Source organism: Gymnogyps californianus, chromosome 2 (genome assembly GCF_018139145.2).
Source record: "Gymnogyps californianus isolate 813 chromosome 2, ASM1813914v2, whole genome shotgun sequence".
NCBI classification, from domain to species: Eukaryota; Metazoa; Chordata; class Aves; order Accipitriformes; family Cathartidae; genus Gymnogyps; species Gymnogyps californianus.
In genome coordinates this window covers 137,853,210-137,881,017 of record NC_059472.1, presented here as the reverse complement: position 1 = coordinate 137,881,017, position 27,808 = coordinate 137,853,210, and the positions used below count along the sequence as shown (strand labels likewise).

The 27,808-nt window shown below is 34.4% G+C and overlaps 1 protein-coding gene across 1 annotated transcript in view; it reads left to right on the top strand.

Moving 5' to 3' along the window:
* The window catches only part of PHF14 (PHD finger protein 14), a 175,875-nt gene that overhangs the window by 60,624 nt on the left and 87,443 nt on the right, over positions 1-27,808 (top strand). Inside the window, exons 15-16 of the mRNA XM_050891828.1 lie at positions 14,290-14,340; positions 14,504-14,625. Coding sequence (XP_050747785.1) covers positions 14,290-14,340; positions 14,504-14,625 — 173 coding nt within the window. The remainder of the gene's footprint in view (positions 1-14,289; positions 14,341-14,503; positions 14,626-27,808) is intronic.

Sequence of the window (27,808 nt, the reverse complement as noted above, 5' to 3'; positions counted from 1 at the left end):
TCCTGCTTACTGAACCCTTTGCATCTCCTCTCTCCTTTTTCTTCTTTCTCTCTCTTCCCTCTTTTTATACCTTATGTAGTGGTATTAGGGGGTAGGGATTCATGATTATGGGACTAAAGAGAACTAAAAGTATTGCAGGAAAGACATTCATAGTAGTAACAGACAAAAGAGTGATATAAAGCATTGTACAGAAATCTATGGAAGACAAGATTGGTTTGCTCTAAGGCCCATGTAATAACTGCCAAGCTGCTTCTGTGCTAAATGGAGAGAAGTCTGATTGCTCTGAAGTGTTTCCCTCACACTGTGACACTGTGATGTGCTACACTGGTGCCACATTGGTGATTTGGCACCTCACGTGTTAGTATATCCACACACATTGTGGTATGTAATATAGAGATTAAATTTACTTTGAGTAGACTAGTATGTTGGCATGGTACAGCATTGCACTGTGGAAGAATTAGTGCTACCAATCTAAGAAAGACTTTGTTCCTCTGCTTGAATTTTTCGGCTGTTTCGGTTGTCTCCAGTTGTCTGCTTTTCTACAACATACAGATTTGCAAGATATCATCTTTGCTGCCCTGTGGGCAGGGCTCCTCTGTCAAAGTTATCTCCACTCTTCTAGCTTTCCCGTAGCTGTCAGGTGGTGGTTTTTGGTTTTTTTTTGTTTTGGTTTGGCTTTTTTATTTCTTACTGTCTTCTACTTAACTATGGAACAGAAGGTTCAAACCCTTGACACCTGCTGGATTTCTTCCTCTGAACTAGGCTGAATTCCTTTATTTCAACTCTTTCATGATCTTGGTGCACTTAGGCTGTATAACAAAATGAAGATAACAGACCTCTGAAGACTTAATAGATACTTCCTGGCAGTATGGGATTCCCACTCACCTTTGCTATGAACCCAGGAAAGCTGGTGTTAGTTTTTGTTGCTTGTTTGTTTTGGTTTGGTTTTTTAGGAAGAGAACGCTTTTTGATTCATTAGGTCTGGGGCTATCTGTTTATTTGAGGGGAAAAAAACTGACCTTTGAACAACTTCTCATATGAAGTTGAGTCTGACTACACAGAGAACATCTATGTGGTGCATTTCAACAACAATGACCAGATACTTGTTCTGTCCTTTGTGTCCTCATTGCTCAAATCCTTTAAAATAGTTTAAAAGAAAGAAGAAAAAATTAACAATTTGAAAATATACTTACTTCACAGTGCTCTCTTCTCAGTGTACTTTGTATCGTGGGGCATGTTTTATTCAATCTAGTTTTATTTTGGAAGGAATTGGCAAGCCTGCTTAGCTAACAGTGTATAATCAGCCTTGCTTACAGTTATAATCAACAAGAGCAATTATAAGACTGTTGAATTGTGTATCTGTTGCTCTTAAGGGAATTTCTATTTGTTTTGCATAAATTTATCTTGAATTGATATAATTGACAGAAGGGGGTTTTTCCACATACCTAAGAGAACAGAATGCATCTTACATGTTTGGATTTCGTTGTAGTGGTTTATCATAGTTAACTCTTCCTTCCTTTGTTGACAGAAATTGTGGGTAAGCCCTAATATTTTATTTTGATAAAGTTGCATTAGGTGTTACTGATGACAATAATAGCTGGTATCTGTAAGACATTTTATATAAATGCATATGATCAACTAAGCCTATATGTTAACTATATGAAAAAAAATGTTTCATGTGAAATTGTACTTTCAGAATTGATATTTTGCGATCAGCTTGTCCTGCAGCTCCTATTTGGTAACACTGATTTCAAAGATGATAAAGGATACCCACTTTCCTGAAAAATTGCTTTTTTTCCTTATTCGTAGTAATTTTTTTTCTAATTTCTGTCTGCTTGGGGTGTACTATGAAGAGTAAAAGACCCTTTTAGAAGTATTCATAATTTTACCATTGTTCCTCATCCAATCTAATTATGGATATGTACTTAAGTCTTGCAATTTTTTTTTTTTAATTTCTTTTTGTTATCCTTCAAAGTGCCTGAATTCATTAATGTTGTGGATTTTCTTTTGCAGGGATAAATTGTTTTTTAAAGAAAATAATGGTGGGTTTTTTCTGCTTTAAACGTAACCTTACAATTTCCTTATGTTTTGCATTATTGCGAGAAATAATGACATCTAATTTTAACTTCTGCAACCCATACTATTTCTCCTCCTTCTTTTTCGTTATGAACTTAACAGTTCTTTTCAGGTTTTTCTCATCTTAAGTCTCTTAAGTACTTAGCCTTACATCTGTGTCAGAATACTCTTAGCCGAGATTTAGAGTGGGATGCTCTGCATTATTTTGAATGAAGTGCCTTTTCTTCCTATCTTCAGTCTGTTTGTGCAAAAAGCTTGGCTCATAACTAATTCCTGGCTGGGAAGAGGTGTGAGGGATATTAATTTTCCAACTCATGGAGAGGAAGGTGAGACTTTAATGAAAACTCAGGTTTTCTCTTAGGGACTACATTGCTCAAATCTTAATTCAGTCTAATCTTACATCAGAACAGTGATGGCCAGAGACCTGTGGCAACTGCAGTACACTAGTGTTCACAGCTTCTGTGTGATACCGGAGACTCAGTTTCCTTCTATGATTTGGAAGAGTGAGAGAAGTAAGACCTGAAGCAGGTTATTCAGAGTCAGGACAGTGCTTCTCCCTTGTACAGTTCTCTGCGTTAATTGTGTGTCAGGGCAGTATTTTGCATCCTAATGCTGTGTAAGCTTTTTAAAACAACCCTGTGAGTGCTCTCTAGTATTTCCATCTCTTAGCTTTCAAATACTTTGGAGGCTATTTATATCAAGAAGAGCAGCTGTTTCACAGAAAATGGGAGGACAGAGAGAAAGTCCAGCCATTTGGACTGCATTGTTTTGGAGAGAGCGCCTATCATATTGTGTATTAAAATGTAACTGAAGTGTACAAGATGACCTTTCTGATTTTCAGCTGCTTAAGAAAGACCATGTAAGAGAATATACCTAAATGCACAAGGGTAAATTTAAACATATCAGAATACTACTCTGAGTCAGGGTCTGTACAAATCATAAATGAATGTAAATAGACAAGACATTAGGCCTTTATACTTTAATCTGTTGTATAGGGGCTGTATTTGTGGACAGAATTTAATTCATTGTTTATGCTTATACATTTCAAGCCATATGTAGTGATCTTTTAAACCATTTTCTGAATTTCAGTGCATAACTCTTTAAACTAGCTTTATTTAAAAATCTGTAATCTTTATAATTCCAATTTCATACTTGTATAAGCTTCACAAATCATTATTTCTGCTGCTAATTTCAGAGAAATTAATAGCTAATGATTAGCTAATAGCTAATAGAAATCAATAGCTAATCTGCATAAACCAGATGTCTGAAATTTTTTTAATATTTGTTAAAAATCTGAAGATGTTTTTTAACATTTGCTCTTCAGAACTGTACAGTTTTTTCTGTAAAAAAAAGGATATTTTTATTATAAAGATTAAAATTGTACAATAGTTTGCTTATTTGGAAAGTCTTTAAAGAGATATGGATAATGCTTTACAGCAGTAAGTTGAGAGATTAATGCTTTTCATCTACTCAACTATGTATGTTCTGTTTTTCAGAGCCTTTATGAGATGATCCATATTTACAAAACCCAGCTTTTAACAAATTGCCAACTTCATTTGCTCTCTTCGAATAAAAAAGAACACAAAGGTTATTGTTTATCTAAGACGTCATTGCTAAAATAATTTTGTTAGTCTGGTGTCATATTTTTGCAAAATAAGTGTTCTCCTTTTGTCCCCTGAAAAAAATTCTCTGAAGTATATTTCAGTGAATTTCTTTACTTTATAATTCCATGAAGTATGCTTTACCTGCTGTATGTGCTATCATCTGGAAGTGTAATGGAGTTTCTGTAAGAAATGTCACATACATGCACATCTTCTAAAGCAGTGTTGCGCAGCTGGGGCTAGCTGTGTGCTATAAGAGGTGGTAGGGGACGCTTTTTCCTGTAATTCTGGTGTATCCTTTGAAGTTAAGTAGTGTTTGTGTTGTTGAATATTCCATCCTCCAACAATGCTGTCAGATCCTGGTAATGAGCATATTAGAGAGTGGTATGGGTTTTTTTGTGTGGAAATTCCATTTTTGATTCCTTTTTATTGAAAAGGATGTATCTACCCAGTGTTATAAAGGTGAAAAAGGCTTTTTGTAAAGGCATTTTGGGAACTGAATAGTTTGTTGAGGGATTTAAATAAAACCACCTGATACCGAACTTATTTTTGTTATCTAAAACCTGAAAATCTGATAGCTTTTTTCTATAATTACATTGTATAAAATCCAAATGAACAGACAGGGATTTTTCTGTTTAGCAGTAAAAAGTCTGGGTTTTGGGGAAAGAATGATTAGCCAACACCATGCTGTTCATTCTTCGGAACATGGAAGAAAACAAATCTGTGCCTGAGGGACTATAGTCTAAGTAGATTAGTTTTAAAAAATAATAATAATAAAGAAAACCAACTGACAAAGCACTTACAAACTGATTTTAGCACAGGGAGTTGTTGTGTATACTGCTTTTGTTTTACAAATAAATACTGTTATTTAGAATAGATTATTATTTCTTGCTTTTGTTTCAAATAGGAAAAGATAGCAGAGAAGTGATTATTTTTTTTCTTACCAAGTATATTAAAAGATAAACAGGATTGTTATCTTGTATTTAACTGAAGCATTTCCACCGAAGTGTTTTCCAAACATCCATTGTGTAACTTAATTATGTGATGTCATAGATACAAGTTTTGAATAAAAGATGGCTACAGGAGGAAAACAGAACATCAATTCCAATTTGAGTGTAAGTATCAGTGCTTCATAAAAACAGCAAATAATTTTAAAACACTTATCTATACTTATCAGTCATAATTTTAATTAGCATTGTCAATGATTGGTCAACTCATTTAAATATGATTTCTAAATAAGTACCTGGAAGACTCTTTAAAGCACAGTAGTCTAATAGTAGTGTTTTTGACATATTCAACTTAAAAGAAATTGCTGTCAACTAAACATTAATGCTCTAGAAAAAAATAATCAAGAGTTACTCAGCTTCCTAAAACTTAAGGTTTTAAAGAACGTTGTAAAATACTTTTTTTTTTTCTTCATCACTGAATGTAAAAGCTCAATTGAGTCTATGACATGTTAATACAAACATAAAAACTAGATCAATCAGCTTACCAAATAGATGAATACATGATAGTATAGGACTCCTTTCTTTTGGCTTGAGATCAAATTTAGAAAGGACGGACATAAGATAAATTCATGCAGCTCTTCCACAATGCTTGAAGCAAATGGAGTATATCAGAGTTTTGCATTTTGTTTTTTTTGTTTGGGATTTGGGGATTGTTTTGTGTGGTTGTTTTTTTAAGAAAGCGGGGGAAAAAAACCCATAGATGGAAGATCAGTTCTTTTTGATGTAGCAAAGGCACGAAGAGATGGACATATTCCAAATGGTATTCCAATGGTGTAAATATTGATATGTCTGTAAGAAAAGGTAACTAGCATATCTATCACTTCTGCAAATAAGTGCATTTAAGTTCAGTTTTCCAGAAAATAATCACTTGTTTTAGCAGCATTTGCAAACTGACTTTTTCTGGCCTTTTTGCCCTCCTGCTTCTGTTTCAGTTCTCCAAACGTGTGTGCTTTGGAGGAAATTCGTGTTACAAAGGATAGAAAGCAATCCTGCTAGTTCTCAAATTCTGTGATATGTTTAAATCTTAGAAACAGTAGTTTCAAGTTAATTGCCAGATTCCGTGATACTATAGCTTGACAGCAGGAATGTTGCAAAATTTTTGCTTTTCTAGAAAGTAAAAGTTCTTAAGAGAACGGAAACTAAAAAAAAAAATAGGGGAAAATTATAATTCTGTGTAATTAAGCTTCATGGATGACTTGTTTCTCTTTATAATCATATTTTGATTTACGGCTGTTTCTTTTTGTCTGGCAGTTCCCTTTTTATTACTGCCAGCTTTCCGGAAAATTAAATAATTATTTCAGAGATATATTTTGAATAGTAGTGATATGTATCATTTAAGGTACTCACTTTGATCTGCATTGAGCAAGTGTGCCATCTGGTGTCTATATAGCTGTCCCTACCTTTATTTAAAATAATTTTATGCCTGTGTGGTGCCATTAATAGAATATTTTTTTCTGCCTTTTAACAAAGCAAAGGAAGTCGAAGGGATTTTTCTGCAACTGGCTTGATTGTAACTTTTTCAATGGCAAAGGATGTTTATAACCTTGAACTCTTAATAAGGATTGGGCAACATCATGGATTAAAAATCGCTATCTTACCAAAATGGTCATGGTTTGTGTTTAACAGGAGAGAGATCACATTATCTGTGTAGTTTCAACCTGTGTGGTTTTTTTTCTCAGGCTTTTGAAAATCTATAGTTTGCTTTTTGCATGCTCTTGATAGCGCAGTGACCTTTCATTAGGTTACTTTTTTGGTAGTTGTGGAAGTTTTCTCAATTCTGTTTTCTGAGAGTGTTCTGCTCTGCTTACGTTTGATATCAGAGTCATCTTCTGTTCTGTACTAACAAAATGACTCCTTGCCATGACATCTTTGTTCAGAATGATTCCATAGCATTCTAGTATTTACTGATTTCTTTTAATTTTTTGTCTTTAGATTCTCATTAACAAGTATATGTTAAAGGCTGCATGAGTGACAGGGTTAGGGTTAGAAAGTTTTTGGTATGTGTGATATGTATCAATGAACCATAGTTTGATAAAAGGTAAAACTGTGAAAGTATATCATTAATACTAGTGTGTCAACTATAGGGTGACATAAGATAAAAATGAAAATGCCTGAAGAATTTAGATAGGAGACAATTAAAACATGGTTGTAATCTTATACTGGCTCTCTTTGCTGTGTATTTCATGTAGCTACGTGTCTTTGTAGAGCAGTCACCGTAGCTGCAGGTCAGTCAGGGAAACAAAAATCAAATATATGCTATTTCAGAGAAGAAATGTGAGATTTACAGATCTACAAAAATCAAAGTATCTTTAAGTTCTTCACATTTGGCCCTCTAATAATTACAACACAAAACAACATCTGCAGACTTTTTACACAATAAAGAAATTATCATAGTACCAATATTTGTCAGGTGTGTCTTTATTATTTTAATCAATTTTTTAATGTGAAATCAGTGACTAGTTTTGAGTTATTTATATGAAATTCTCAAATGAAAATGCACACCTTCCTAATGATATCGTGTGCCTCCAAACTCCAGGAGCACTTGGACTACTGACTGGATTTCTTGTGCTCACCTTTACGAAGAAGAGTAATACTTACTTCACAGTGCCAGCACTATTAGCAGTATCAGAAACTCAGTGCTGAGAAGAGCCCTATGTATATGACAGTATTGTTTCTGTGACATCTGAGAGGTATAGAAGCACCGGCATAATAAGGATCATCTTTCCTGTCTATTAGCAGAAGCAGTACACGCTAATGGCATAAGCAGGTGTGCTGGGCCTCTTTCCTGCCTTCGCATGCATGTGCAAACAATTAAAAGAAATTCTAACCAGTTAACGTATTAAGCAAAGGAGAAACTGGGAGCAGTGCTTTCTACTGTGATGTTTGAAATAGTTGGCAGAATTAATATGGCTTTTTCAAATGACTGGGAATCTCTTAAGTTCTGTTAAATATCATTGTGCTCTAACCCCTCTTGGGTTTAAATTCGCTTTCTCAAATAAATTTTTGAAATTGCCATGCAGAAATCACCATTGATTTTCTGAAAAACAGTGACTGAGCAGATCAAATCCAGAACCATGCTAGTTCACTTTATGTGGAGTGGCCTTGAAGCATTGCCTCTGACCACAGATGCTTTCAGTATTTCATATTCTTTTCCATTTCTTTGTAATACTGATAACTCCTGTATATCGTCTCGTGTAGAAGAAGAAATGAAATAGGTGACAGTATAAATTCTTATCCTCCAGGAGCACTTCAGTAAATGCTCAGTATTTAACAGGAGCATATACTTGTGACTCTTGGGAATTGCCTCCCCCCTTTTGGTCAGTTGACGAGTTCTGGATCGTGTTGGTTTTCCTTTTCTTCCAGCTGACAAAGCAAAACTGCTCCAAGAGAACGTTCTGCCTTCTATTACTGTCTTTGGATGAACTGATCTAAAGCATGTGTCTTCCAGAGGCATAACAATGTGGTTTGGTGACAGCCATGGTGGTTTTGGGTCATGTGGGCACCCATTCTGTCATGTTCACCATTCTGCTTTCCCGCTTGGAAACTGACAAATCAACTTGCTGCATCTGTGAGTGATGGCAAACAGACTGTTTCCTTTGCGGCTTGGCTTTGCTGCTTTGTTTCCTTTGCTGCTTTGCAAACAGTCTGTTTCCTTTCAGAGAGTGCGGGATTCATCCTGGGCTTTATTTGTCCCTTACGGATGTCTTTCATTTCTCTCATGTGTAGAATTTATTTTTTCTGAGAATATTCAAAGTCTTACAGTCAATGCATTATCTAATCTTTTTCATTTTAGATGTGTTTCATATTGTCCGTTTGTTACTGAGTTGCTTATAGACAACTTGAATGTGAAATTTAAGCATTCACTTCTAGCTTTTCCAAGTCCAAAATGGAGACTCTCACTTCAGTCTTTCTTCTTCTCCCACTTTTGGGTTGACAATTTGATCACATTTTCCCTCAACATTTTTCATTCCATTTTGGACAGGCTTTTTTAACTGTCTAATTTTTTTTTTAAGTGTCTTGAGCACACTACTTCCTTCCATGGGTTGGAATCATGTTGTCCCCCCACCTCTACTGATTTCTTGTCCGTATGTCTTCTAAAAATGTCACCCCAAATCACTCATGCATTTGATCCTCATCACGTTGTATCATTTACTGCTTCATCATTCATTATTCATTTCTTATGTCAGTATTCTGTTTTTCAGCCATTTATGTCCTGAGTCATTTAATTCCCTAAGCTGATACGCAAGTTTCCACACCATAACAGTAGAATGCTGCACAGCACAGATAGATACTTTTGTGACACAAAACACAATGGCTGAAAGAAAGCCATCTTTTTATTTATCTTTCCCTTGGCTATGGAAGTGTATGCCCTAGTTCTCCTAATTTCTTCCCCCCCTCCCCCCCCCTTTTTAGAGGCATTCTCTAACATTCATTCTTAACTGTGTTTTATTATTTACATTATGTATTATAAAATACTCTATATTTTATGGAATATTTTAGTAACTGTCAGCTTAGATAATTACAAATTAGATTAGACAGGGGCAAACAAATGTTGGGGTTTTTTCTACTTCTCTTTCTTTTCAGGTTTGATAGCTGTTTGCATGTCGTGTCCATCACTGTTTCTCTGTAGGTAGTCTTGTAATGTTTTGTGTGAGTTTTTAAAACATTGGAGAGGCAAGAGGCAGGGTTTTTTTTCCAAATTTTGAATGCAAAATCAGAAGTTAATGAAATAACTCAGAAGAATGGTGTATGCTTTAATACTGTGGGATGGTTCTCCGACTTCCACAGATGATAAGCTTTGAAGTAAAAGACCGAAAGGAATGTTCTTAATCTTCAGGTTTCATTTACCCAGAGCGTTACCCTTTTCTGCGGGAGGGCGTTAAGATTGCTGTGAAGGCTAAACCTTAGTAAGATATTCTTGGAAAAGATGGCTTTTCACCTGGATGATTTCACTGAATCAAATGGCTCAGTTTCTTTACCTGAGGAACATCATCTTATGGGATTTTAAAGAGTTTAATTAGAAGTCGGTTTGCTGATGTATAAAGGTGGTTTTTCCCCCTCAGAATGCTATGCTAAAAATGACTCATGGGAAGAATTTGATCTATTTTTATCTTTTATTATTTTTAACTTTTTCATTGATTTTTTTTTGTTGTTGTTCTTGTTTAAAAATACTTCCATTTTATGCTTGCATCTTAATTTTAATTCATTGATCTTTCTTGGTCTGCTCAGATTATTTTGGGATGTAGTACTAGTGAAATAAGACACTATTTTCTCTTCCATTTCTGTGCAGTGTAAGGTATGTTCTTTGCGACATAGCAGCTAGATCTTTTGACTGTTTCTTTATTTCAAAAAAGAATAGCTTTTAACTTGATTTTCTATCGAAAATAAGTTATGCAGTTGCCTACCATTCTAGTAAATAGAGATTATTGCAAGATTTGATAGAGAGGTATGTATGCCAAGAGTAATTAAGTTCTTGACTATTTTTTAGAGCAACTGGATGGGAAGGATGAGTGCTGAGTAAGGAAGAGGTTTGAGTTATGAGCTCGGTTATCCTCTGCCTTTGGTTTCTCACTGTCCAGTGTAGAACACGTGTAGTTTGGAACCTGTCCTAGTGTGTCCTCACTTTAGTTGGGGGACATAGGGAGGACTTGGGGATATGGTGGAAGACTTGGTTTGAATGTAGTAGAGAAGGAGAGATTAAGAAGTCACTAGAGAAGGGGAGGAATAGGAATATTATGGTATGGTATTAGGAAGTCAAATATGACTAGTTTGGCTGGTTTTAGCATCTGTTTACTTACTTATTTTTATTATTTAAGGGCCCTAATTGTGAAAGGATATGAAATGAAAAATAGTATCTGCCTTGTGTATCACAATTACAACCTTGGCATAAGTTTGTCTGATTTTGTGGGTTAGTTAAGGTTATATAGGATTGGCCCCTAGCTATAGGCATATAATTTATTTGCCAACAGAAGTCTTAAGTTGCTTGTGTCGTAACCAGATGTAGGTGCCTGCATGGTGATTCTGTTGATGCTGTGGGTTCTAAAACTCAGTGGCGGGAATCTTCCTGTTAATAGCAGGCAAGTATCTGAGCACATAGCACACTTATCTCTTACTTGAGTGCACATTGAATGAATTCCAGAGTTGTGCAATATAGAGTTTAGGATGAGACACAACCAAAGACTTGCCAGTCAGCTGTCATTAAATGTCAATGTTTGAAATAATTTTTTACAGAAACCTTTTACTTCTACATATAGAAAATTATATAGTTAGATATTTTGAACCACATTCCATTGTTCAGTACTTTTTTTTTTATTCCTGTCCTAAAGTGTCATCTTGTGGCAGTTGCCATGTATGGGTTGCATCTGTCTAATCCAGATCTAGCTGTGTTTTGTTCTGGACTGAATTGTCCATTCCAAGTGGTAGATATTTTAGAGCATATATACCTTTTGCAGTAAAACAAAAAACTTGCTGGGATAGCACTGGCATTAATGGGGATTTTGCTTGGGTGCTGATAACACGAGTTTTTGCTTTCCTGACTTATTATTTGAACACTTTGGAAATGCAGGGACGAATTTCACAAAACTGGCTTGCTCCGTTTTATGATATGGGGAGGTCCTAAATTGAAGGTATCTCTATAGTATTGAATTGCCAAGTGTTTTGATTAAAAAATCACTGCCTTTATATGCATCTTATACTGGATTAACATCTCTGTTTCCAAATAAGTTCTGAATATGAACAAGTTTGTCTCAGTTGTAGTATTTACCATTGGACGTATATAACACCACTGTTCCTTTGAGCTTTTCTTTTATAAGAAATCTTAAATTTTAAATTGTTTATGGCAAGTACATGCAGCTCTAATATTTGATGTTTATAATCTCTGATGTTCTGATTCTGAGCCCACTAATGACAGAAATCATTCAAAGCATTTAAAAATGCAAATACAGTACTTTGAGGCAAACAGCAATAAAAAAATACTAGACAAAGGTTTATCTGATTCTTTTCTGTGAACCTGTAAGTTAACTTTAGTGAAAACTTGTGTAAAATTACAAATGCCTAATGACTAGAAGACTATTGTTGAAAATCACAGAATATTCAATTTTCAGTTGTGAATTTGATGTTATTTTCCATTGTGAATGCTGGCAATAGTATAATGATTCTGAGCAGAAGTTAGCATTGCAGATATGTTTAAGTGTGGAAATCAGTTTGGAAAAACATTAATGTAAAATTCTGTTACTTTAAAAGCATATAAAATATCCTACAAATGTGTATGTCAAAGGTGTTGATTTTAATGTTTGTTTTCTAGTGATTGTCAAACAGTTCAAGTATGTTTGAAGGTTTAGAAATCTAATGGAAGCATAATGCGAGTATAATTTAATGTGACATTCCTTGTCATACACATCACACATTACATAGCAGACAGATGAAAACCAACATTTTCTTGACAAAGGTGACTAAATTATTTATAAATCTTGTATCTCCATTTTGCTGAAGTTTAAATATGATTCATCACTTCTTAAAATACAGTTATTAACTTGTAATCTTTTCCACTTAGGGTAAAAAATAATTTCATTGTTACCTATATTTCCAAATTATATATGAGATTTCAAGATGGCATTACTCTGACTGTACAAAGCATGCATTATTGTCTCTTGCTGCTTAAACATGGAGAATAAGGAACATAACACTGCATATATTGGCATGCACCTTTACACCTACTTCTTTTTAATCTTTACACAGCTGCATTCAGCAGGGCCTACATGGCTTAAAATTGTCAAAGTTTATAAGCGTTCTTAGGACTAATGCCAGAGCTTGAAATGGCATGTGCTGATGTCTAATCAAACTTTTTTTGTCTAGTTTTAATTTACAGTAACCTTGGGTTGTGCAACATGTAGTTGACGTGTAGCCCATGTTACATTAATACTTATAATACTACATTGATAAATTCAGTTACCTGTGATAAATCGGTTCTTCCCAATTTGGACACTTAGGTATCTACTGTGTGGCTTGTGGAAGGCAGAACACCTCAGTTATGACTGTATTATTAAATGTATAGTAAATATCGATATATATTAAATAGATACATTTTTACAATTTTTTGTAAATCCTCTTTAGGGAAATGTGAAAGAGAATCTCAATGATAATTAAAGTGTTCTAAAGAGTTACAAAATAGACTAGTGTTTTCCATTCTGCTACATTCCTTTCTACTACAGAGTTAACTCTTGCCTAAAACCAAAAAAACCTTCCGAAACAGTATGTTATTAACATGCGCAGATCAAAATCTGCATAGGTAGAAAGGTATAGATGTGTTGAAGTGGCAGGTTTATTTACAGTATAACTATATTTAAATGTGTAAAACAGTTTAAAATAGTGAACAGTCTTAATTTGAAACTAGTATAAATCCCCTTCAAAGAGGACCCCAAACAGGAGAAACATGATATTACTAGCTTCTTCGGAATTGGATTTATGGCTGCTTGTGATTCTAAACTGGTTTAAGATATTTTTGATCAGCTGGTTTTTAGTTTTTCTGAGATTAACACTAGCTGCTTCAAAAAAGTTTTAAGAAATCATAAAGTAGGCAGTGTTTATCATAAGACAAATGACTTCCTAAGGTGATGATTTCCTCCCAGAAAAACAAATATTTTAAAGTTTGTTTGTTTGTTTGTTTATTTTATTAGTGTCAATGTAGCAGACATTGTGGGTTAGTGGAATAGTCTCTGATGTTTTTCATTTCCTTCCGCATGTCTTCTAATTTTCTTTCCTTGTTAAACAAGGAGGAGAGAGTGTGATGTTGTCAGCTTGTGGCAGTTTTTAACACATGCAGGTTATAATGCTATTTCAGAGATAAAAACATAGTGACTGAAACTGGACTCGTGTGAGTTACGTGTAGTTACTTAGAGTTGCTTGTAAACCTTTGGTATTTGCTTTTACAGTCCATGGAAACCTCTTTTCCTCCACACTGTTAATATTTAGATTATTTGGGCAACTGCAATACTGAAATAATTTCCGCTTTTGGTATTACCTATTCCATCTGTTGTCTACCAGTCATATGTTGGTATATACTACAGCTTTATGAGCGTCTGCCATATACCCATTATATTAAGTTTCAGTTTGAAAGCTTTAATTCTTGCTTACTCCTCAAAAGCTATAAGAATTATTTTATGTTTCTGTTTTGATGAAGTTTTTTAATTTTGATTTTTTTGAATCCGATCACTTGGCTTACAAATAGAGCACTTCTAAGTGCTCAAGGAATTTACTGTAATATATTGTTCATATCAGTTTTCAAATTATGCATTTTAGTAGTGGAAAGTTTGTGCAAAGTCTGTAAGAGATTTGTAATTCTGGTGGCAGTCTTTTTCAGAATAAGACTCCGCGTGCTGAGGTCAACAAACGTATTTATATTTACTTTTTGGCTAGTTCTGTAGATTTATATGCAGAATCTGAAGCTGTTGTTCTAGCATCGGTTATTGTAGTAGTCTTGCAGTGGTTCTGTAGTTAATGCTTTAAATTATTTCCTGCACTATGTTTTTGTTGTTGTTATGAATAATAGATAAATAGCAAAAACATTCTGTTACCTAATAGTGAATTTTAAATATATTTTCTTCTAGAGAACTAGAGGACGAAAACGAAGCTTTGTGCCTGAAGAAGAAAAACCTGAGGTTGGAATATAGTGTTTTGTTTATTTTATTTTTTTTTTTAACAGTTTCACAAAAAAATTAAACTTTGGGCTGAAGTGTTACTTTCAGTGCTATAATTGAAAATATTTGCTTTCCTTCCCTCCTTTCCCCCCCCATTCCTTTCTTTTGCCTTCTGCTATGACAGGAACGGATTCCCAGAGAAAGAAGACAACGACAGTCTGTTCTACAAAAGAAGCCCAAGTCGGAGGATTTAAGGACTGAATGTGCTACCTGCAAAGGGACTGGAGACAACGAAAATCTAGTCAGGTAGGTTTGATGCTCTGACCTTATGAGGAATTAAAGTTCCAGCTTCATCACTTTGTCATCGTAATTATAACGAAGAAAATGTGCTTTTTAAAAAAAAAACCAAAAACTTCTTTAGGGGAAACATTACCTCAGAAATACTGACTTGATTCACTTATTGACCTGCCAAACACATTTACACTATGGATTAAGATGTAAATAACCAAGATAATCTGTTTTTCTAACACAAGAGAATTAATTTTCTCTTGTCAGGGTGAATTGTCAATGTTTTAGAGCAGGTCAGAAAGGTACACAAACCAGCAATTTAATGATATTAAAGCTACAGGAGCATCCTAAAAGTAATTAAATTAGCAGCATTAACAGTTTCATGAGCTGAAATGTGGATTATGAGGAATTTATGTTTTTAAAAATGTATTATTGCTACCTCCATTAAAGCAGATCATGAAAGGGTTTGATAATCATGTTTCTTATCTGAAACAGAAGTGGAAAAAAAAATCTGTTGAATGGTGTTTTAGTAGGTGCAGAAATCTAATTAAAGTGTAGAATAGCTGCTATTGAATAGCTACTGTTGACCACAACTTCTGCTGATTTTGACTTTATAGCTGGCATTGTGGCCTCTTTGCGAAGCTGTAGAAACTGCTCACAATTCTTGAAAGAAGAATAATGGAGCTTAGCAACCAGAAAGTGGATTTTAATTGAATCTACTGAGCTTTCATTAAAATGATCTCATAATAAGTCCAGATAAAAAATGGTGTTGTATTTAGGTCCTGTATGCTTCAACTAGATTTTTCTGGACAAGATTTCCTCTTTAGCTCAGATATAGTTGTTGCTTTTGACTGGAAGGATTATTCCAAAATACATCTTTTAATTTATTTCAAGGAATGATAGTTACGAGAAAAGTCAGAATCAATGATATATGCAAGCAACACACAGCTTTAGAATCAGGATGTATCCCAGGTACAGATGTCTTATACTCAGAATAGCTGATTTTAGGATCAATTACAGCATATGATTTACTGTAGAAGTTGATACAATTTCAAGGGTTGTGTACCGGATTGGCTTTTTATTTCCAAAGTAGAGGCAGAATGCCTGTAAGAGCTCATCAGTAACTGTGTGACTCTCACACATAGACAAGCTACTGCTGCTAGGTGCTCCTAGATCCTGCTCAGTAACACACTGTGAAATAGAGGCGGGATGTTACAGTGATTGCTGATACAGTTATACTGATGAGAACTGATGGCAACAGTTTTTAACTGCCCACGACAAGATAAAGGGCTTTCTTCAGCCCTGTTGTTTGCAAGAAATAAAAGATGCAGGAAGACCATTTTGTTGTGGGAAGGAATCCTGGGAACAATATGTACTGTGCTTTACTGTGAAAACGGCAATGGATTAGTTTTCTTCTTCAGGTTTTTTCTAGAAGTGTTAAGTACCACATTTAAGGACATAAAGGCTAAGGTGAGAAAATGCCATGAAGAACTATATATTTAAGTTGCAATTAAAAAATATGGTAGAAAATTACTGGTATGTCTTGTTTACTACATTAAAAGATTTTAGTAGTAATTTAGATGGGCCAAAAAAGCATACCGTGCCAAACCTCAACAAATTCTCTCATAAAGCATTCTCATAATTAGGCTTGGAAACGGAATAGTAATCCTGCATGGGAGGAGAGAGGGAGATTCTTATGTTCTAATTCTTTGTTCATAATTCTCTGAAAAATATTTTCTTAAATCTCATTTTCGGTATTAGTTTTTAAACGAGATTATGAATTTAAAACTTGCTTTTCTTCAGATAATTCCTACAAATAGCTGCAATTTTATCCAAGTTAGGTGACCACTGCTTCTAAAGTGCTGTGGAGGCTTATTTTTGATAATTACTAAATGATGGTAAACTATTTAGTAAATTTGAATTTTTTTACTATTTTTTGGTTCTTAAAGCTGTATTTCTTTTGATGAGAGTAAATTCAGGGACTGTAATAAGATGCTAGCTACCAGATAGGCTTTCTGCTATGCAGCTAAAGCTGTGTAGGGGTGTGATCCACAGAGCATTGCTGTGTCAGAGAAAGTTTTCAGAATCCTTTTTTCTCTTAGGTTGTCACAAAGTAAGAGAAGTGACCTTCTGCCTGTACTGCTTCTTTCTCTTGCCTGTACCATCATGCAGGACTCCGTTGTGGTAGGAGAAATAGAGTGTTATTTTAAATGCAAATTGGTAGGGTTCCTTGTAAGCAAGAGATGTTTAGGAGCGAAAACAAAGTATTTTTTCAATATCCATTTTGTTTGGCACTGTCTGTTATTAAAGCCAAAACTTTCTCAGAAAACTAGTGATCTTTGTCATCATCTTTGCTCTTCACTCAACAAAAGTTTTGTAATTACTGGATTTTATTTTCACCCTTTCCTACCCATCTGCAGCTAAGGAAAGGGAGGTTTGTGGGGATGTTATAGCAGAGATTTTTCTGAATGTGAAAGTAGATCATTAAGTTAAATGGAAATATGCAACTGCTGAAACTGCAGATTTAAGGAATAATCTTGGTGGGCCTTCCAGCTTTTCCTGCTGTGTGTTACCTCAGACAGGGCTGATTACATGGCTCTTGAACAATCTGCTTTTAAAAATTGCAGGTTTTTCTAAAATTTGTGTGGTGCTCTCACTTTGAGGTTGCTAACTGAGTAAGGATTAGAGGAAGATAAGCAATTATTTCTTATTTCAAAGAATGCAGCAGACTAGTAATTAATCTGGAATAAAAATAATTAAATTGTTTAACTAGTAATTACTGTTTGACTAATGGAGATTCATTTTTTTTAAGCTCCATTTTAGGTGCTTATGTGTAGCATTGGATGGCTGAGGGATTATTTGTTATATGTGCAGTGTCTTTACTTAACCTGTTCTTCATGTGGTTTAAAATCTTTAAATAATTGCCTGTAAAAGGATTTAAAATTCTTCCCGAAAAAGTATGTTTCATTCTGATTAATTATAATGGTACATTAATTGGCTAAAGTTTGCCTTAGTTACTATACTCTTGTACCAAAAAAGTGATTAAAGTTAGAATATCTTTAATTATTAGCTTTTGTCTAAAACATATTGACATGTTCCCTACTTTTATATGTGCTAATAGTTGCCATATGTATATATGATAGACATGCCAAGAATGTGCTGTTTTAATCACTGATGCCAGATTATATAGATAGACCATTTCAGTATAATAGCATGCACTAGAACTGAAAGTTTAGGTTTTGTGGTTTTGTCCACAAAAAAGGATCAGTCTTGTGATCCTTTTGTGGTATGCTTTTTTCTTTTTTTAGAATGTATAGTGAATTTATTTTATAAATTCTTTTATACACATGTGTAAGTTTTATTGAACTAAATACTTCTGCAGTTTTTACCTTTTACAAGATTACCGAGTGGCACAGTCAAGATTTACGAATCAGTCAAACAGTGAAAAGTTAATTGAAAACATTTACTCAAATGAGGCAAAGCCAGATCTCTAACGTTCTAAATGACAGTAAGGAAACTATATCTGTAATTAGAGAAAAGTGTGGATTTTGAATATCTCTTTATTCAAATGAACTGTAATTGAGTTTTGAGAAGAATAGTAGTAAAATATAGAGGGTTTTTAACATTTTATATTTGATGCAGAGAGGTTTGATGTAAGGCATGGAGACACAGCACTTCTTAAGAGATGAGAGTTCAGTGAAAGGAGTTACAATGTGCGCTTGAACTAAAGTATTGTGAAACCAGAGGGTACCTATAATAATATACTGTTCAATCTTAAGGAGTAATCAAATATTGAAAATATTTGCTTGAAATTGAAGACATATTTTGAAATATGGGAGTTTCTAAATCTTGATGTGCAAGATGAATTTTCTAACAAACTCAGAAAATAATTTTAAAAGATACATTTGTTTTTAGAGGTGACCTCTACTGTTTGGTTTAGAAAACATTTATGTAATGATGCTTTTCTTTTGTTTCATTTTGTGAATCTTTTAAAGTTGTATATAGTTTAGACATTTAATATGTTTCCTGAGTGCTTTATTACAGTCTTGAATGAATCACTTAGAATGATAGGTCTTGCAAAGGAATTGCTTGATTCATAAGTATCTCCTCCTTTTTGTGAGGCCATAACTGACTAAGGCGAATCTTTAAAAATAGCTCCCTAATAGCTCCCTTTAGAACTTAACCATATTGAGTAGAAACATGGATAAGGAAGTATATTTCAGGTGGCTCAATATGTAATAGGTAAAGCTTGCTCTCCATCTTGCACCATACTCCAGAGTGATTGTAGCACTGTACACATAAATTGCTTCTAGCACACTATTACTGTCTATTCCATTTTGATAAAAGAAAAAATTATGATGAATTGTGTATTTTATTTTAATATGTAGAACAGTTTTTTTTAAAGAAGAATCCACAGCCTAATCTTGTTTAAAATCTTCCAAAGGAAGATTTCTAAATGACTTCACTTCTAAAGAAGTGGCCTCTTCTCAAAAAACAATCCTGCTCTCAACTGCTGCTATTAAAAAAAATAATATTATAGCTTCAGTTGTTGGCTTTAAGATATGCTTGGGTAATATTTAGGAATATAGTGCATTAGATAAAATTGATAATACTAGATCTGAGAAAAGCAGAGTAAAATTAGAGTATCGTTTACATATAGGGCAAAATCATACTTGACTAGGTTAAAGAAATCTCTGAAAAAGCATTAGATTTCTTCATCCCACTATTTAGAGCAAGCATATAGTAATACATTCTTTTATAGTTTTGTGTATTGAATTTTTATGCTTTATTGTGAGTTAAGTTACAATTTTCCATTTCGCTTGATTTGCAGCAACTGAGGCAAAATTATTACTTCAGCATTACAGAGAAGGTAAAATAGACTAAGGTCATGTATTTGAAAGAATATACAATTCCAAGAATTTTTTGAAAACATATATTTGAATGCTGGTTATAAAGTATTCAAAAACCATAAAGCTGCAAAGCAAATTATTAAGCATGTACGTAGTATTTATTTTTAAGGCAAATGTTTACTAGGAAATAAGCTAAATGTGAAAGTATTTATTTTTCCCAATATACTAAGTCTCATGTTTCAAGCAAGCATAATGTTCTGCACATGCAATCACTGTATCAAGGCAGGCCTGAAAGGGGAAGGTGAGGAGTAGGGGAGGAGAAATAGGAAAACATATGCAGTGTCATATTTACTAAAGAAAAAAACTCTTGAGTAAAATTGACTATAAGGTTTGGCATACCTTTGAGTCATCAAATCATACTATAATTTAAAATCTTTAAAATGTATGCAACATCTGTAATTCTGGTACTACAAATGTATGTATCAAATTTAGGATAATAATTTATACTGTATAAAGGTTTGAGTCCTTAGCTGCACCAAGTGATCTACTTTAATTCTGTTTTTGACAGAAAGTGTGTTCTAGACAGGCTCTTCTGAATCCTCTGGAAATTTTCTCTCTGAAACTGTTACTCACCATATTTCCTTAATTGCGTTTGTCTTGTATAGGTTCATCTTTGCTTTTTTATTTCTTACATTTCCATGCAGAGGGGCATGCCAGCCTTCAAGTTAAGGATTTCTTCCTTAGCTGCTAGTTTTGAAGCTCTGCATGAGCTGAAGTTTATTCCAGAACAAGCACATTAATTATTAATTACTTGAAATGCACTGCAACAAAATTCACAGTCCATCATAGTAATTGAAAGCCTATGATTTACAGTAGTTTTAGAAGTTTAATGTAGAGATTAATCACAAGGAAAACATTAGTTAATTCAGCCATAGTTTGCAAGAATTTTATGTTTTACAGAGGATTACAAATGCATTATTTTATTGGAATGAACTACTTGAAAAGGAAACTTAACATTCAGTTGTGTAGTTTATTTCTGCTATACAATTTACAGGGATTAATTCTGCGTATTAATTTTTTTAATTGCTTAAGTTACCTGTTAGATCATTTCTTCTGTCATTTAGCTCATTTTATTGCCTTCTCAATAGTGTTTCTTTTTATGCTGGATAGCAGGATAATACATATAATGACAAATGCACATTTTTGTTCACAGAGGACTTCATTCAAACTGAATTACCTATGCTGCATTGCATTTTACTGTAAAATACCACAGATTTTTAATTATCAGTAAATTCATGTGCTAGGGCAGACTTTCAAAAAAGCTGTAGGCATTGTGAAGCTCTCTTGTGAAGTACCTAAAAGTCAGGCATAGGTCTGGCAGCAGGACTCATACTGCTGTCATTCAGGGCTTCTCTAGAAGCAGAGTGCTGGCACGTTTGCGTTTGGGCTACCCAGCTACCTGAGGCTGCACGTGCCTGGAACATTTGAAGTTGTACTGCGAAAGGTCCGTGGCAGACTCTTGAATTTTCTGTTAATTCAGAACCAGTCTATTTACCTGGTACCTAAAGGATTTCTTCAGTACATTTGTCTGTTGTTTTCCTGACATGAGACAGCAGAATCTGAATTGAAGGCCAGATTATTTTTTTCCCCTGATTGCTTTGCTGGTTAACTGTTACAGAAATTTAAGCTATCTAAAGAATAGGAGCTCAGGTCTTTGGATACTGATTTTGTGTTCCATCTCTGGTTTGATTCTTGATACTGTATGATCTGGAAGGAACTATCTTAGAGGTCGTCTGTGTAGGAGTGACCCAAAACTGAAATTTTGGAGATATTGCCATGATTAAAAGACTTGTTTCCATTCAATTCTGCACTATCAGAATTGGGAAAGCCAGGTTGGAAAATATGCACAGGACCATCTAATATTATTTTTGTGTAAAGCTTAGCATTGAGCCTTCATTTTGAAAAAGAGAGCAAAACTGCATGAAAGATTATTCTGCCTACCTGTGCATTCTGATCAAGTGCAGATACAGCAAAGGATGATTTCCCCCCCCCCCCCCCCAAGGTAGGATTTCTGTGAATTTCCTTTTTTTTGGTATTTAATGGCATTTCCTGTTAAAACATTGTGAAAAAGTGTAATTTTTGTAAGTATCTAGAATAGAGGAAGAAATGCATGTTTGTCTGTCTTCAGTGTTATGAAAGTTCTAAAACCCTGTTGGAGTATTATTGTGATATTTAGCAAGATTTAGTAGTGTTCCTCTTACCAGGTGATTGGGGGGGGGGGGGGGGGGAAGCGGTGTGTGCATCCCCCAACTGTTTTTCTTTACATTATTTCCTGGACTGTTTAGTGATCTGTCAGTCAAACCTCCTTGCAGTTCAACATTAGATCTTTTTATGGTTGTAGACCAATGACTTCCAAGCTCTTGTATACTGGGCTTTAACCTGTAGAACCTTTGTGAACAGTAGAAGTTTATGAGCTCTTCAGGTACAAGTTTGGTTCAGTTTGTTCAGTTTGTTTAATTGTCAGAAGTTCTTTGTATTGATATTTAAAGTGTGCTGATCTGAAAAGCTTGTGTACCAGTGTCCTAAACTTCAGAGGTATGTAACAAGATAACCACTTGTAAATAAGAGTTTCAAGCAATTCTTTCTACAGGGTTACTTTTGTTTTCTACTAACAAGTAGTATTTTACCTTTTTTTGATCAGTGAATTTTTAAAAAAATAGTTATTCTTTTCTCTCCTTCAGTTACAGCTGCTTGATCAACTCTGTGCTGCATTCATGGATTTGTACCTTACAGCTTGAAACTATATTTGGCAGTTGTCATCTGTTCCCAGAACAGCTATGTATTTCAGGATTTATATATTATTTTTCTGGTTGCCTTAGGAAATACATGCATCAGAGACCTTTGCACCTTTTTGTCTTCTATAACTCCTAGGATTCGGAAGAATTTATAAAATAAAAAAATATGATGCTGAGGATGTCCTAATTATCTTTGTAATGAGTGAGTTCTTTAGATAAAGCGATCATTGAGTGGGGTGCCTCTTCAGAAGATGAAAATTACTTTAATGAAACAAGATGCAGATAATACGAAATCACATTACCTGTGATGGCAGAGGGGAGGCTGATGACATATCAAATTATTTCCCAGTCTGGTTACAAGTAATAGGTTATGGCTGCAAAAATACCTATCTTGATGGGGTCAGTAGCTTCTTATTTTTGTGGGCATTTTTAAGAATTTTTTCTTACAGCATCAAAATTGCATCAAATAATTCAATTCAGTTGGCGTTTGAATGTGTCAGATACTCCATCATTCTGGCCAAACTGCTTCAGTTGCTTTCAGCACAGCAAGGTTATCATATCAGAGCATTTCATAGTATAGGATGCTCAGAAAACAAATGTCAAATTCTTTATCAATTCAGTTGTTTTGCATCGTTAGGCTGAGCCATTGCTACAGAAGCCATGAAACTGAAATTTATGCTTAGGAGATTCATAACCTGAGAATGTTCATGTTCAGGTATTAAAATAGTGTGGTAGAAGACCACAGCAGGAGACAATAACCATTTAAATGCTGTGTTGCAGCATCAGTTTTGACTTGTCACAATTAGTGTCAAGTGAGCATCTGTGCAGTCAGTTTTCTGAATTAAATGTCTGTCCACAGAACCGTAATGTAAATTATGGACTATCTGAATAAGAAATCTTAATATGCAAAACAGTAATTCTTACTGTTACACATGTATTTTTTTCCTCACTGTTGTTACTGCTGCCCAATACTTTTACAAGTCTTTGATCTGTAGCTAGTTAACCTGTGTGGGGTTTTGATAGTAGGAGGCCTGAGATTTGGGTGCAAAACTTCATCTACACTATTCAAAACAAATTCTATCTTGGAGTAATGTGAGAGTATGTTTTGCATTACCAAAGCAGCCCATACATGAAAAGCAGTTAGAGGTACAGGGAGCTTAAGGATTTTGAGTCACTCTTCTCAGCATTGACCAGAGTTATTGTTCACATTATTAAAATGGCGTATAGCACAAGTTTTCATTAATAAATCAATGGAGCAAAGTTGCATGCAGTTGGTTGCCAATTTGGGTCTAAATCAAGAATTGAGGCTGTAGATAATCTACGTGTATATGGGATATTGTTGTTCTTTTTAGCTTAATAGTTGTATAGCCTAAGATATTTCAGAGCTACTTACTGGAGAACATACTTCTAAAAACATAAAAAACGAAAAATGAAAAAAAAAGCTCTTGTCATAATGCCTCTTCAGCATTATGATATATTCGGTAAAGATTGCTTTTTTTGCAGCGTATGTTACAGAAGAAATTCGGTTTCATTATTGAACTTTATTTTGAGGTAGCTGAAATAATTCGCGTATAATAACATTTAAATAGATAATTTGTGAATGATGAAAGTTAATATTAATCTTTTTTATAGAATGTCTTTGTTTTTTGGGGAAAGGAATAGAGTTGTAGGTTTTATTTGTTGTTCCTGTACTTCAGCATAATTTTGATGTCCACTAGATTTTTCATTTTGTCTACTGTCACTTGTCTTACTTTAGTTCCCTATTGGTGTGGCCATTGAAATTACAAATTGATAATCTAGGCTAAAGTAATTTTTTTTTTCTGTAAGCAAGTCTTAGGATTTTGTAAAAAAGAATTATATGTTTTTCATGTATTTTTCTGCCTTATTATTAATTTTGTTATTTTCTTTTACATGATTTTTAAATTTTTGTTTGTTTTTATTTTATTTTGATTAGTTTTTGTTTTTAAATGTTTGTCATCTGTAGCATATCCAGGGCTAGATTCAGATTTTGCTTTGCCTTACAATTAATAAAACTGGCTTGTCCTTTGTAACAGTTGAGATTGTTATTCTTACTTATACTTTGTGTGATTCCTTTACATTCTCATCTCAGTGAAATTGTATTTTTGTATCTGATTTGCTTCAGGCCACTTAAAATGCCAAAGACAAGGTTCAATATTAAGACAGGAATTCAGTATCACTGAATGTTTCAGGTAGCACCTTTTAACAACCTCATTCTGCTTCTTCAGATTTTTTTCTAAACATTTACTCTTGAATGGATTTTTTTAATACTTGCTCTTTGCCTTAAAGTGTCTTTTTTTTGTTTTTTAAATCTTGTCATTTGAACAAATATTCTTTGGATATTGTTGTCTTGTGGAGATGAGAAACACACAATTTAAGAATTCTGCCATGCTGTCTTGAATAAGGTTACAGCTAAATTTTTAAGCCTGTCTCTTGACTTCATCTTGAGGAAAGCCTAGTAACTTCACTTAGTTTTGAGAAGAAAGGCTGTGGAAAGGATATGCAAGAAAAAAAAACACCTTATGTTTTCTTCAAGAATATGTAAAAGCTTTTAGCAGAGACTAATATGGGGCTGTTCCCTTTTTCATACCACTGGCTGTAACAATGCAAAGGTCAAGTGTAAATTAATTTGCAGTTCTTTGATTAACTGGCTGAACTGATTTCCGCCCTGCCAATTGTCAGTTAAACTAAATATAGTAATGCTATTGTATTGCATGTGTACTTACTGTTGAGGAACAGGAACAATAAATCCCTCTAATTCTGACTTTGAGATCTGGTGTGATGCCGTATTAGGGAAATACGCAGTAAAGTATAAGCTGACATTGGAATATGGTGTAGTAACTGACTTTTACCATTGCACATAAACAGAGTAATTATTCTAAATCATAGCATCACTTTCAGCTGGATAACCACTAAAATCACTGCACTGTGGTTTCCTGAAAATGCCACAATCCTTCAACTGCCAAATTAAGCCCAGGGAGAACAACCATCAGTAGTGCCTGCACAGTTATGTAGAGGGATGAGCCCTGAACCAAGTGAAAAGATGTTCTGGAAGAACGGTAACCTTTCCCATGATGTGCACATTTTCCATTACATTTCTGACACAAAATGCTGTGAAATGATTTAATGGTGACATTTTGTTTTGCTGACTTTCCATTTTCTTATTAAAAAGAAACAAAAGTTAGGTTAGGAAAGTAGAGGAAGGGTGGCCAAGCATTTGAATTCTAATACAGAAATCTCTATTCTCTTTTAAAGTCAAAACCAAAGCCATTCTAGATATATATTGTTTCTGACATTGGATTTTACTGGTTTTGGGGGAAGGGAAATGTACATATCTCCAGCACCAATACCGAACACCTTATTCTGTAAGGTTAATTTATGTTGTTGCTTTGCAGTAATTGCATACCAAGTATGATAATTCAGTAAAGCATCCTTTCTAATTAGCAATCACAGAGACCTTACACGTCAGCTATACAGCACAGCACACGCAGTACACTTATTTCTGCTTGTCATTTTTGATGTATATTACTAGAAACAATTGTAGAAGGGAGCAAAGCATGAGCAGACATAGTACACTGAAAGGTCAGCACTTGTCACTTGGAAAAGGATAAATTTTTATGGAGTGAGAAAACAGAAAGCTGCTACCTATTGATGTCGTACAGGAGCATGTCTGCATCTGAAGTAATACATGTAAGAATGCTTGGACAGAAAAATTATTTGTCTAAAGTGTGGTTCATGCATCCTTTGGCAGCTTTCGATTTCGTGTTTCAGAACTGATGAAAAGCGTTGCTTGTTTCTAGCACAGTATACAATTTTATCTTTGAAAAACACAGCTTTTGCTTTTGTTTTCTTAAGGATGTCTGAAGTTTTCTTGGCACCTCATTTATTTTATCCTTCTCCCATCCAGTTTTAATGTGTTGGATGATGGTTGCTGCCATTGTAAGTCATTCTGTTTCCCTGAGGGGGCATCTAAATATGAATAGAATATTTTAGTTTGGACTCACTGGAAATAAACATAGAGTTTTAGTTGTACGGTAACTTACTTGAGAGAAAATATATGTAAGTTGGAACATGTTTGCTGTCACATTTATTGGTTGGCCAAGAAGGCATGCTGGCTTTGACAAACACAAAATAATCATAAGTTCTGTGCAGAAAACCTCAGTTTGTTCAGTTGAAATCTAAAGCCAAAATCACATATGTAATTTAAATATTTGTAGCTAAAAGTGAACACAGACAACTAACTCCCTACTTTTCCTGAAAGCTAATGTGTACAATTGGGTTTTAAGGGTAGGATGTGTCTTACAAAAACTGTGTGGCATCTGATAGCACCTTCAGGACTTTATGAAAGCTTCAGCATCCCACATACGCTAAAACAGTTTTGATGAGTTGTTTTTGGTTTTGAGAGGAAGCTGAAGTGGTAGTGATAGCCAAAGGTGAATACGGTACCGATACTTAAAAGTTGAAGTATTGCTCAGTTTTAGCTTGTGTAGATAGAAGTAAATAGAAGTATAATTCAGTGATAGTAGTGGACTGATAGCTAACTTAGTAAATTCTAAAAAATAATGTTCTAATAAAGGCTAAAATAATTGTAAAAATCCTAATGGCAGTAACCTAAATGATACAATTTGTTGACATTTATTTGACCATAATATGTAAACAATAATTTCAGAGCTGTTTCTTACAAAAGGCTATTAAAAATGAAATAGATGTGATGAAATTGTTTTGGCAGCCTTTAGCTGTTTGCTAACAATTTAATACAGCAATAAAAGCTAGCAATAGCAGCACCAAAATTGCATAGCAGAAACTTGATTATGATTTGGTAAGAAAATATTGTATGAATAAAAGTGCGCAATTCAGTGTAAACTGCAGCCAAGGTTTATCCTTGGGTTTAAAAATCTCATAAATTTGAAGAGCTTTCTAAAGTGTTCTTGTTGCTAAAAGTCAGAGACAAATTATGCCTGGTGCTGATGTTGCTACCTAGGGAAATAGAGGAGAGGAGTTAAATCTTCTGTTCTATAAGTATGCCTGTATTAGGTCTTCCCAGGCCTCAAAATGGAAGTCTCTTTGGACCTTGTGATATGGACTGCTTATTTAAGTATTCCCATCTCTGCTCAGCGATCCAGGTGAATAAAACATAAAAGAGAATGGATGAGACTGCTGCCTGCATTTTTGCGTTTAATGGAGAGCATGCTGATTAGCACAGCCAGGTGGGAGCACAGAGTTGTGGTTTATGCCTGGTGAAAGGCAATTAAAATTTTAAAAAAATTAATCTTTAAACTCTGTCTTTATGAAATTGTGACATCCACTGAAATTGTGAATTTGACTGTCATTTCCTTTGTAGGGCCATTTTTGAGGTAGTGGAGTCTATATGCATTTCTGAATTGGCTGTCCTTTAATTTGTGTATGGAAACTCGGACTACGTGAGGAGGTGTGTGGAAGAATTTTCTGGAAGTGAAGTGTGTTTTATTATAAATGCTTATTGAACTAGACATTAAGTAGATGCGACAGAATACATAGCTGGTTTAATTGGCAAGAATC